This window comes from Leptopilina heterotoma, unplaced genomic scaffold, assembly GCF_015476425.1.
Source record: "Leptopilina heterotoma isolate Lh14 unplaced genomic scaffold, ASM1547642v1 Lhet_571, whole genome shotgun sequence".
NCBI classification, from domain to species: Eukaryota; Metazoa; Arthropoda; class Insecta; order Hymenoptera; family Figitidae; genus Leptopilina; species Leptopilina heterotoma.
Window position 1 is genome coordinate 1 of NW_025111129.1, and position 12814 is coordinate 12814.

Consider the following 12814-nt stretch of genomic DNA (forward strand, 5'->3'; position numbering starts at 1 on the left):
AAGAAGAGTAAGAAGAGCAAGAAGGGGAAAGAGAAGCCGGAGGACAAAAGCGTGGACGCCATGAAGCCAGTGGTATCAACGCAGAAGCCAGCAGCACCGAGTCAAGTTGCCAGTGCTGTCCCAATGCAAACGTTGCAACTGCCAATGCAATTTGCATACCCAATGACATATTCAGGAGCTATTGCAACAGGGCCTAGACCAAATTTTCCCAAACAATTTGGTCAAAAGGGTCCAAAAACGGGACAAAATGGCACACAGGGCCAAACTGTTTCTGGTCAATTTGTCGGGGCCTGTTTTCATTGCTAGACCGTCGGACATCGAGCCAAGGATTGCCCCCAGAGGATTTGTTTCTCTTGTCATCAGCAAGGGCATTATGCAAATCAATGTCCATTAAAGCCGGTTCAAACAGAAGTATGCCTCGTGTGTAAGACGCCAGGGGTAAATCTTTTAAATTGTCCAAACTGCGTGGCCGTGAGGGCTGCCTTGGGAAACGGTCTAGGGGGGGCACAAAACAGTCTTGTACCCCCCTCCAACCCGAGTGGACAATAAATGAGCCGTGTGAGGTAGAGAGGAGAACCGAGAGTCGAGAGCCGTGCGAATTCGAGAAAGAGAGCAAATATCAGGATAGATTTGCTCCAAGTTGTAGTTGGGTAAAAGCGGATCGAGAATTAGAGTTAGAGAAAGAAGAGCGAGTTAAGAAAAATTTATAGTCAGTCATAGGTAGAGAGGACTTGACAGAAGAGAATGCTTCCAAGTTTATGCCAGATTATAGCCAAGATCAGCCGAGTGGGGAGAGCTCACTCTGCAAAAGTGTAAGTAAGAGAGAGGCCAGTGAGTGTGGGACTAAAGGTACGGATGTGATTCCGGTACCTATGGTCCAAAGGAGGGGAGAGGCTGTGAGAGTCACAGCTGACCCGAACTTAAATATTGGTGAAGACATCGACGGATCGAGAACGGAAAATAGGTACTTTTTCAAAATGTTCGTCGGAAATCACCAATATGAAGCACTATTCGACCCTGGTGCAATGATCTCAGTGATCAACACTAGGGTCGCAGAGCCTTATAAAAGCCGGATTCAGCCTTGTAAGACTGCAATAAGAAGTGCAATAGGAAAAACTACTGAAACAGCCGGATCATTAAACTTAAAAATTGTAGTCGATGGTCATGCGCAGAGTTTTGAAGTGAAAATTATGAGCACTTTAACACAAGACATCATCCTAGGTATAGACTTCTGTAAAACTTGGGAAATGTATGTGAAGCTGAAAGAAGGTATGTGGAGAGTGTTTAAGGGAGACTGGCATGAATTTGAGCCGAGAAAGAGAGAAGAGAGTGAACAGCTAATATTCGCCGAGTGTGCCGGAATCTCTGCGCTTGATGATGAACAAAAGAACATCATTCAAGCCCTGGTAGACAAGTGGGTATTGCCTGAGTCGGAAGAACACGGAATGACGGACTTGACAGAACATCACATTCGTGTTACAGACGAAACGCCAGTACAACATGCCATCAGACGGATGTCGCCGGCCATGCTAACATCGGCTCAGGCGAATGCTGCCAAGCTGCATAAATTAAAAATTATCGAGCCATCTGCCAGCCGTTGGAGAAGTGCGCCAGTGATCACGAGAAGAGGAGAGAACGACTTTCGACAATGTAACGACTACAGAGATGTCAACAAAGTAACGATAAAAGATGGGTACCCATTGCCATCAATTTAATACATTTTAGACAAGCTCCGAAAGGCCAGATATTTGACGAAGGTTGATCTCAAATTGGCATACCACCAAATTCCAATGGCCGAAGAGAGCAGGAAATACACAGCCTTTGCTATAACTGGGTCAGGACTGTTGCAGTTTCGCCGGATGCCGTTTGGACTTATGAACGCGCCGATGACGTTTCAACGCCTGATTGATGCGCTGCTGGGACCAAAAGTAGAGCCATATGTCTTCGGGTATCTGGACGATATCATCGTAGGCACAGATACTTTCGAAGAACACGTCAAGTGGCTCGAAGTCGTGCTGAAAAAGTTGAACGAGGCTAAATTAGTTGTGAACCCGGATAAGTGTGAATTTGGGTGCTCCGAAGTCACTTATCTGGGTTACTTGTTGGACAGTGAGGGTTTGAGGCCAGACCCGAACAAGACAGAGCCGGTACAGAACTATCCAGAGCCGAAGAACGTCAGACAGCTCAGACGTTTCTTGGGCATGGTCGGATGGTACTCCCGATTCATCCAAAACGACAGTGAAATTAAGCTGCCATTGTTAAAGCTGCTACATAAAGGCCGGAAGTGGGAATGGGAGGACGAGCAACAGGAAGCGTTTGATCAACTGAAACAGAAGTTGACAACTCCACCAATACTAGCCCGTCCTGACTTCACTAAGAAATTCACAATTCAATGTGATGCCAGCAGCTATGCCCTTGGAGCCGTGTTGACACAGGAGTTCGATGACGGAGAACATCCGATAATGTACATCAGCCGAGTCTTGTCAGAGCCAGAGAGGAACTACAGCGTCACAGAGAAGGAGTGTCTGTCTTTGTTGTGGGCAATAAAAAAGTTCAGGCCGTACAATGAGGGGTACAAATTTCACGTGATTACTGATCATAGTGCCCTAAAATGGCTTAGGAACTTGAAAGATCCCACAGGCCGGTTAGCCAGATGGGCCTTGGAAATGCAGCAGTGGGACTTTGATATAGTTCACAGGAGAGGTGCACAACATCATGTCCCAGACGCATTGTCCAGGTTGCAGGAGGATGAAGAAGAGTCAGTAGCCGCGTTCGAAACCATTGAGGATCAATGGTACCTCAAACGCCGTGAGTTGGTGAGCCAGCATCCTCAGAGGTTTCCTGGATGGATTGTAGAAAATGACAACCTGTATAGGCATCGAAGTGACCCACTTTTATTGCCAATCACTGGAGACGAGGATGGATGGAAGTTGGTTGTGCCGGAAGAGTATAGAAAACGAGTCATGGAAGACGGACATGCCCAAGCATCAGCAGGACATTTGGGGATTGAGAAAACTTATGATCGGATAGCACGATAGTACTACTGGCCAGGTATTTGGAACGATGTGCACAATTATGTGACACACTGTTTTCAATGCCAGATACATAAGGTATCTCAAGCCAGACCAGTCGGACTAATGGGCCAGAGAATTGTCGAGAGACCGTGGGCCGTGGTAGCCGCCGACACGATGGAGTTTCCACCGAGTAAGAGCAGTTGCAGGTACCTGGTTGTGTTCCAGGACTTGTTCTCGAGGTGGATAAAGGTGAAGCCACTGAGGTCAGCTAATGGGAATTCGGTAGCCAGAGCATTCGAGGAGTTGGTCCTATTCAGATGGGAAACGCCAGAGTACTTATTGACCGACAACGGTAAGGAGTTTGACAACAAATTTCTCAAGTCCACACTTGAGGAATATGGAGTCAAACACATTACGACCCCTCCTTACCATCCACAAGCCAACCCAGTCGAAAGAAGCAACATGACTCTTAAAACGATGATCTCCACTTTCATTGGTGCTGATCATAGGAATTGGGATCTTCATGTGCATGAGTTCCGTCATGCGGTGAACACGGCGACACAGGCGGCGACCAAAACGTCTCCTGCGTTTCTGAATTTCGGAAGACATCCTAAGCCAGTGAAGAGCCTGCGAAGAGAAGTCGAGAGTAAGAGAAAAATCGTGATAATAAAGCCGGAAGAGTGGGTCGATAGAATAAAGAGGTTGGGCGCGCTGAGAGACATGGTAGCCAGATGTATCGACAAAGAGCGAGCGGGACAAACGAAGTATTACGATAAAGGGAGGAGAGACGTGACTTTTAAAGTAGGTGATTTGTTGTTACGTAAGACACGTAAATTGTCGAGCGGTGCACAAAAATTCGCGACGAAGTTAGCACCGAAGTATAAGGTCCTTTTGAGGTAGTCGAAGTATTATCACCGACAGTTTTTATTTTACGTGACGAAAAGAGCCGGCGAGTCCCTAAAGTCCATATCACTGATCTGAAAGCATACTAACCTGCCCCAAATTTGTAAAATATGTTGTACCTTTGTTAATTAATCAAATTGTTTTAGATCGAAAGGAGAGCCAGAAACAGAAGCCGAGAAAAAGAAAGGAGAGAAATATGTCCAGCCAGAGAAAAAAGTCGAAGAGGAGATCTAACGGAGGTCATCGGCCATCAGACGATTTTGTGGGGGCCGAGTGGCAGCCAGTCATGGGGACGCCGCGAGTCACGAGACGAGAGACACATCGGAGTCGCCATGAAATCTCCCCAAAGTTTGGGCTCCGAGATGTTGTCTTGGAGAGACCGTCATATTTGTCTTTCCCGAGTACCGAGGAACAGCGTCAACTACCATTGGAACCGTTGTTGACTCAGCCGAAAAAAGAGAAGAGCCGTTGATAGATCAACCAGGGCCACGTGAGGAATTGTTAGGAGAGGCCATAGGTGGATAAAGAGAACCAGTGGTCCAAATAGAAAATTGGGGTAACATTGATGGATTGGAGGAAGTTCTTCAAGCAGATTTGTCCAAAAATAGGAACAATCCGAACGTAGAGGTGGTGATACTATACCGTTGGCCTCAAGATCGAGGTCCAAACGAGTCGAAAGAGCCTATGAAAGTCGATTAGCAGAGTACGAATTAGAGTGTTTCCTCAGACATCAAGAACCACTGACGTCAATAGCTTTGGAATAAGCTAAGGCTAAACAAAGAAAGGCCATTCGAGAAAGAAGTGCGAGACAATGGACGAGCGAAGACTTTGAAAGCCAAGAATCAGCACCAAAAGCCAAGAGGTCGACTAGTCCTCACCCGGGACCACCGAACGAACCAAAGCCAAAATCGAGAGCCAGACCGAAAGAAGGACCAGCACAACACCCAGTGATCAAAGGACTACGCCAAGGAGAAGAGGATGGAGTCAGAGAGTACGATGGACCACCAATCAAGCCCAAGACCAGAGGAATAGGTTTTGGAGGATTGTTGGCTATTCCTACCTTGAGAACACTCGATCCTCCGCCGTATAGTTGTTTCAACTGTTGGCGACCAGGACATAGTGCCGAAAACTGCCGTTATCCTATCCGCCGTGATTACTGCTGGAATTGCTGTCGACGTCACACCACCGTGGAAAGATGTCCACGTTGTGCCAGAGCTTATGCGCGTTTTATGGGAAAACCGTACGAGAGGGACGCTCAAGCCAAGAGAGAACCTGTAAGCAGAGAAGAAGAGGAAGAAGTAGTCGAGGAAGTTTCAGTATTGCCAGATCCACAGAGTGAGGAACTCGACTTGGAGAATGAGAAAGACGGAGATCAAACGGCCACAGACGAGAAGAAGGAAGAAGAAGGAAACGACGAGGATTTAGTCCAAAGTATCCTGACCTTAACAAAGGCGTTTGAGGGTCTCCCAGCTGCCACCTAGCTATACGTCAATTGCTAGACGAACGAAAGGCGAGATCAGAGAAAAGAGGAAGTCAGTGAGGTTTAAAAGAGGGAGTGAGGTTTGAGAGAGGAGTATGCCAGTTGAGAGTAAGAGAGTTGCCAGTTGGAAGGAAAGGAGTGCCAAGAGAGCCTTGGGAAGGCCAGTTGAAGAGAATAGTTTCTGTCATGTGATGACGGTACTACTAAAAGTATTACCGGTCATGGGGAGGGGATTGTAACGATGTAAATCGTCACTACACCTGTCGGAGCGATCCCCGAACCAAAAAGCTAATCGGTATGATAATTGGAAAGCCTGTATTGCCGGGCGACCCACTAGCGGCGGTGAAAGTGTGTCGCGCGGCAAGATAGTCACGAAGAAAGTGACAGAGGGCAGGGCCGGTGAGTATAGAGAGAGAAAGAGATAGGAGAGCTAGCGGAGTGAGAGAGAAGAGGAGATGAAGAAGACGACGACATGTGGCGAAATTAGGGACGCTACAGGTGTCCTGTACTTTTGCCACCATAACGTTTTTGGGAATTCGCGAGACGACTTCTACGGAACATCGTAGCGCCGAGGAAAATTTCGTTTTCTAGTTTAATTTTGAGTCATATAGTGAGAGACAATCTTGTGAGATTAGAGCCGAGGAATAGAGCGTGAAGCTTGTGATATTATTTCCTTTGAGTGAATAAATAGTGTAAATTGAAGTAAATTGTGTGTGTTTGTAAAATTTCTTCTCCTTGGGATTAAGCCGGTGCCACTTAGAGAGAACGACCACTGGAGAGCCGAGAGAAGAGAAATAGCCCAAGAAAGGGAATAGAGCCGATCGTCGTGGGTAAGTCGTGCCAGTATTTAGCCAGTCGTGTCTCGTCGTTGGCATTTCTGCTTGCCAATTGTTCGAGCAAAATTCCCTCTGAGTAAGAGAGAAACTCAGAGGTGTTGAGTTGTATGTTGAGCCGAGCTTGAGTTATAGTTTATTAATTATCTCTAAAATTAATTGGCGCCTGACGGCGAAACTATTAAATTTCATATTATTATTATTGTTGGAAAGCGTAGGATTTTGCCTGACGTAAGCAGAACTTTTAGCTTAAATTAAAATTAGTTAAAAATTATACGTCACAATATATATATATATATATATTATATATTATATATATATATATATTATTCCTTAGTATTTGTTTATGCTTATTAGTGTAAAGTGTTCTTAATTTTAATTAACATGTTTACTCATTTTTAGATTCTATATAATCTTAATAAAAATAAAAAATCTGAAGTATGTATATATATATATATATACTAGGGTGGCTCCGCCCCCCTGCGCGCTTCGCGCGCCAACCCCCTTGTTTTTTCTTCTTCTTTCTTTAATAATTTACGTCAATAGTATTTTATAATATTTAAAAATTATAATTATTGGTTTAAAAAAAAAATAAAAACATAAAATTCATAAATAAATAACATAAATAACATAAAATTCTATGTTGAAATTATGAATTTTATTATTATTGTTAATTATAATAATTATAATTTATTAATAATTAATATAAAAGTAAAAAAAGGTTGTTTTGAATATACTATAGCTTTCACTTGCAAGAGGCCTTTGAGGTTATACACAGTAAAAAGAAAATCTTATTTTAAGGCACGAAAGCTGCCTTCAATTAAGATGCAACATTTTTAAGACAGTCAATGTTGAATTTACGCACGTTTTTCGTATCCTTTAACATTATAGCAGACAGTGTTGAATTTAAGGCAGCTCTTAAATTAAGATTTACTTTTTACTGTGTACTTGCCCTGTGACCTGTCCTTGGGGATATAGAGGGAGGGGCAATTTTGAGGTTATATTTGACGTGTGACATGTGAGTGAGAATAGAGGAGAGGGGAGATTTTGAGGTTATGATTGTCCTGTATTATAATATAAATGAGGGTTTAAGGTAATGTTTTGAGGGGGTTTCGAGGTTACATTTGTCATGTTACCTATGAGTGGGGAGGGGGGTTTGTGGTCATATTTGCCATGTGACCTATGAGTAGGGAGGGAGTTTTGAGGTTATGTTTGACCTGTGAGTGGGAAGGGGGTTTTGAGGTTATGTTTGACCTGTGAGTGGGAAGGGGGTTTTGAGGTTATGTTTGACCTGTGAGTGGGAACGGAGTTTTGAGGTTATGTTTGCCCTTTGACCTTTGACCTTTGAGGAGGGGGGATGGAATCTTGAAACAGCGGCGACAGCGATATATTTTTGTAATATAGGGAGATATACATCTGAAGTAATTTCAAAAGCCTTAAGAGCTCTTGGTTTCATAATTAGAAATGCATCAATGTTTCATAATATTAATACACTAAGAATTCTTTACTTCTCTTTGGTAAGATCGCTGCTGGAGTATGCTTCTGTAATATGGGTGCCATTTTATGATTTTAACATAATTAGAATTGAAAGAATTCAAAATAGATTTCTTCGTTTTGTAGCGAGACAAATTAATGTTCAATTTGACAGATACTCCCATGACTACAGTACATTGAGATTATCATTTAATACTCTACTAATTGCATCCAGATTTCTTTTTAATGACTTGACTTTTTTATAAGATTATAAATGGTATAAATAATTGTTCAAATTTATTATCATTATTTAATATGTTTGTCCCTATAAGGGCAACTAGAAATTATACACTGTTTTTGGAGTCCTTTCATCGAATAAACTACGGATATCACTCTTTTATGTAACAAGATTAAGTAGAGAGGCTAATTCTATGTCAAATATTGTTGACTTTTTTTATAGTAACTTCTTAAGATTCACCTCTTCATTGCGTAAGTTTATTTTAGACTTTTGAGTTAAAACTACCTAGCGTTGATTACACAGTTAATATTGTATAATATAAGTTGCGGTTGCAACTTTTAGATTGTAAGAGTACTATGTACGAAAGGGCTTGTCCCGTATACTTGTTAAATAAATAAATAAATAATGTGTTTTATGTTAAAAAAAATTAAAGAATTTATATCGTTAATTATATTTTTAAAAGGGGTCATTTTTTAATAAATAATTTTTATTACTAATCTTATGTACGATATTTTCAAGGGATAATTCTATTGTAATTATTACTGTACTTTTTGCTATTACTACTTTATACTTTGGAAACAAATAAAATAACCTATATTATGTCATTAATACGATAGAGTAATTATTTGTGTCTTACAACCTATTTCAATCCATCTTTTTATTATTCTTTTATAAAACTTAATACCGTATAACTGAAGACGTTGAATTAATAACGTACTTAAAGGGGGGATCCTAAATTTTTAATAAAAATATTTACTTAAAATGAACTTAACATTCATTTCTTACTAATAAAATACTGAGTGTTTTATTATTTTAAGAATATCAAAAAATCCATTTTTAATACAGTTAAGTCTGAATTCGATTAAAACATAAAAACTTTCAAATAAATAATAATTAAATTATAAACAATCGAATTCAAACATAACACGACTGATTTACTATTTATCGAGGGAACTTTGCTGAATTTGATATCGAATTTTATTTTTCAAATTAATTTAAAGTTATTTTTCTTTTTATTAGTCTCTCGCGATTTTATTTAGAATATTTTATATTTTCTTTTTGTTTATGGTGAGCGACGGGTACCTCGCGTATTTTTATCGTGTTTAATTTGTATCAATTTTTTTCGACATCATGGTTGAAGGAGATGAGATCGCGACCGGACCACCGCCCGTCGATGAACGTTTAATTGATTTGCAGCAACAATTGAATCGAGTTACCGAAAATATTGAGCATCTGCGGGAGGTGCCTCGCATCGACGACTATCGTCATCATAAATTGCCTCTGTTTATTTCAAGTAATCCTACCTTTTGGTTTTTGCAAATAGAATTGGTTTTTCTTAACGGTCGCATTACAGCGGAATCAACAAAAGCTAATCACGTAATTGCGGAACTAGATCCTGAGATTTTAATTTGCGCTCGTGACATTTTATCAATTCGACCAACACTCAGATTAAAAATCGGATAATCGCTAATTATTCTGTGTCTACGGAAACTAAGCTTAGGCAGCTTCTTAAGGGAGATATCCCAACCGACGAAAGCCAACGTTGATCTTAACACGTTTACGAGGTTTAGGCGACGCGCATTGTAGCGAAGCAGTTATTAAATCGGTGTTTCTCGACCAATTACCGTCTTCAACTCGCGCGATTTTAGCCGCTAGTCATGTGGAAGATCTTCAAGACTTAGCAGATTTAGCTGATAAAGTCTATGAAACAATAAATATTCCGAATTCGTGTTCCGCGGTCGGTACGTCATCTTTTAATTCGAGTTTAAATCCATTATCAGTAATCGAAAATTAAATTAGCGAATTAGCTGCTCAAGTTAGCGCGTTAAGTACTAAGTTTTCTAAGGAAAACAATCGTTCTCATTCTCGATCTCGCAATGATCAGAAAATGTTAGAAATCGCTCGTGTTCTGCAAATAATAAATTGAATTGTTGGTATCACCATAAATTTGGTAATAAAGCCACCAAATGCAAAAAACCGTGTTCGTATTCAACCGTTTTAAATAATAATAATTATAATAACAATCGACAGTTGGAAAACTGAAAACGCCTCCTCGTTCGGAGACTATGGGTTTCGGCGTAAACTCTAAGCGTCTCCACATCAGAGATCGAAAATCAGGTCTTCTTTTTTTGATCGATACTGGGTCTGACGTGTCCCTTCTTCCGATACAGTCAAATTCGAGGCTCAGACCTACTGATATTTTTCTTTACGCGGCAAATGATTCTAAAATTCCAACTTTTGGAGAAAAGCGTTTGTCGTTGGACATTGGATTGAGGAGGGACATTAATTGGAATTTTTGTTTGGCTGCAGTACCTTACCCAATCATCAGGCCAGATCTGTTAGCCAATAATAATATTCTTGTTGATTTAGCTCGACGAAAATTGATCGATTCGGTCACTAGTTTAACGAGAGATTGTGAGGTTCGTAAGGTATCATCGTTATACAACTGCAGTTAGCAGTTATACAACTTCTGTAAATTATGAGGTCCCTTTTGCCGAAATTTTATCCAATTATCCAGTGGTTACAGGACCTGAGCAGGGAATTTCAACAAATACACAAGACGTTTACCACCATATTGTTACTAACGGTCCCCCTCTCGCTGAGCGCGTTCGTCGTCTCTCTCCTGAAAAGTTGTCGGCGGCGAAGGCTCAATTTCGGACTTGGATGCAACTCGGGGTATGTCGACGATCAAGCAGTTTCTAGGCCGCTCCACTCAACATGGTTTTGAAGAAGAACGTTGAATGGCGTCCTTGTGTCGACTTAACGCTGTGACCGAACCGGATCGATACCCAGTACCTTATTTGCATGATTTCACTGCTAATCTGGCAGGGAGGATGTTGCCAAGACAGCAATCATCACTCCATTCGGGTTGTTCGAATTCCCAATGATGATTTTCGGATTGAAGAATGCAGGCGCTACATTTCAGCGGTATGTGTCTCGAGCTCTCGATGGTTTAGACTACGTGTTTGCATACATTGACGATCTTCTTATTGCTTCCAGCAGCCCTGTGGAGCATGAACAGCATCTTAACGAGGTACTTTCCCGTTTGCGGGATTTTGGTTTGCGAATAAATATCGAAAAATGCGAATTTGGTCAATCTCAGTTGGAATTTCTTGGCCACATGATCGATCATCAGGGCATTCGTCCCACCGAGGAAAAGGTTTAGGCGATTCTTTCATATCCGAAACCCACAACAGTTTCAGAAATGCGTCGATTTGTCGGTTTTATAAATTTTTATCGACGGAGAATTTGTAACGCTGCGCGAGTGCTTGCTCCTTTGAATAAATTTCTTGTCGGTTCGAAAAAGAACGACAAAACCCCAATCATATGGGATCCTGAGGCTAACGCGGCTTTCGAGGAAATCGAAAATCAAATTGCTAATTCTACTTTGCTCTCTCACCCAGAATCAGATGCTATCACCCGACTGGTCACTGATGCATCAGATTTTGGAATGGGAGCTGCACTTGAACAGATGATCTCGGGTTCATAGAGACCGTTATCTTTCTTCTCAAGAAAATTTACACCTACTCAGAAAAATTATAGTACTTTTGACCGCGAATTAACTTCTACTTTTGAATCAATTAAATATTTTTGCTATTTCCTCGAGGGTCGCGAGTTTCGGATAGTCACAAATCACAGGCCGCTTATATTCGCTTTTAAACAGAAATTGGAGAAATCATCACCGCGCCAGCAGCGAAAGTTGTCCGGTGCAGATAATATTATCGCTGACGCATTATCCCGCGTGGAGGCGGTAACCTTTGCTTCCGAAATTGGTTTGTACGATCTGGCGAAAGCTTAGGCTTCGGACGAGGGTTTAAAATAGGCAATTTCGAATTCAGAGTGGTCCATTCGACTAAAGAAATTTATCTTTGGCCCCGAAAACATCGAATTATTCTGCGATTCGTCTGGTGATAGTTTGCGTCCGTTCATTCCTGATTCCCTGCGAGAAAGATTAATTAAATCATTTCATTCGTTATCTCATCCTAGTGCGCGCGTTTTACGTCAGATAATTGGAAAACGATACGTTTGGCCCGAAATGCACAAAAAAATAGGTGAGACCACTCAGCGGCGCCACTTTCTAAACTTCACAAATCAACCCTGCCTTATTTTTTCCTCTTTTTATGCTATTTTTAGCCGTTGAGAATGATTTTTTTGCTCCATGGGTTTCCAAAATAAAAGAACCGCGCTAGCTTGGGGTCAACTCAGCGCGGTTTACACCAAAACATAATTTTTTAAAAAATTTAACTATACCATATTTTTTTGCTCTTTATTTGCTTTCAAATGCAAAATAAATCAATTTTCCAAAAGCAATTCTTCAAGAAAAAGAAGCAATTAAAAAATTTTTTTTCCACAAAAATGTAATTTTTCACAAAAATAAGTGCATCTATGCTTCAAATAAAATTTTAACTTTATTATTTTGAATAATTTAAAGAAAATTAAATTAAATAATTCTCAAGGCTTGTCTAAATGTTTTGAGTTTATTTCTTCCCAGAGCCTTTGTTAAAATATCAGCGACATTATTTTCTGATTCTACTTTAATGATTTCAATAATTCCCTTTTCACAACACTCATTTACAAAATGGTAATGTACCTCAATATACTTGAAATTTTTTGTCATGTTTCCGAATTTAGCGATTGCAACGGCACCAAAGTTATCTTCATAAATTTTTACAGGATTTTTTAATTTAATTTTAAAGTCTTTCAATAAATTTAAAATTACTCTGATTTCACTGTCAGATTCGGATAAGGCTACGTATTCAGCTGCAGTAGAAGATTTGGTAACATTACTTTGTTTTCTGGATTTCCAGTAGATTACATTTCCATAAACTCTGATCAAATACCCAGTGGTAGATTTTCTGTCCACCTTATCTCC

General features: G+C 40.7%; 1 protein-coding gene across 1 annotated transcript; it reads left to right on the plus strand.

Annotated features, from left to right (window-relative positions):
* The first annotated feature begins 10007 nt into the window (after positions 1–10007).
* LOC122508808 lies at positions 10008–11107 on the plus strand. The gene is made up of 2 exons (XM_043622368.1): positions 10008–10361; positions 10847–11107. The coding sequence occupies exons 1-2, from the start codon at positions 10008–10010 to the stop codon at positions 11105–11107; spliced, it is 615 nt and encodes a 204-aa protein (XP_043478303.1).
* Positions 11108–12814: the final 1707 nt, after the last annotated feature.

Coding starts and splice junctions, on each gene's coding strand:
- LOC122508808 (XM_043622368.1), top strand. CDS start 10,008: ATGGGTTTCGGCGTAAACTCTAAGCGTCTCCACATCAGAGATCGAAAA. Junction 10,362..10,846: donor GTTTAACGAGAGATTGTGAG/GTTCGTAAGGTA, acceptor TTCGGATTGAAG/AATGCAGGCGCTACATTTCA.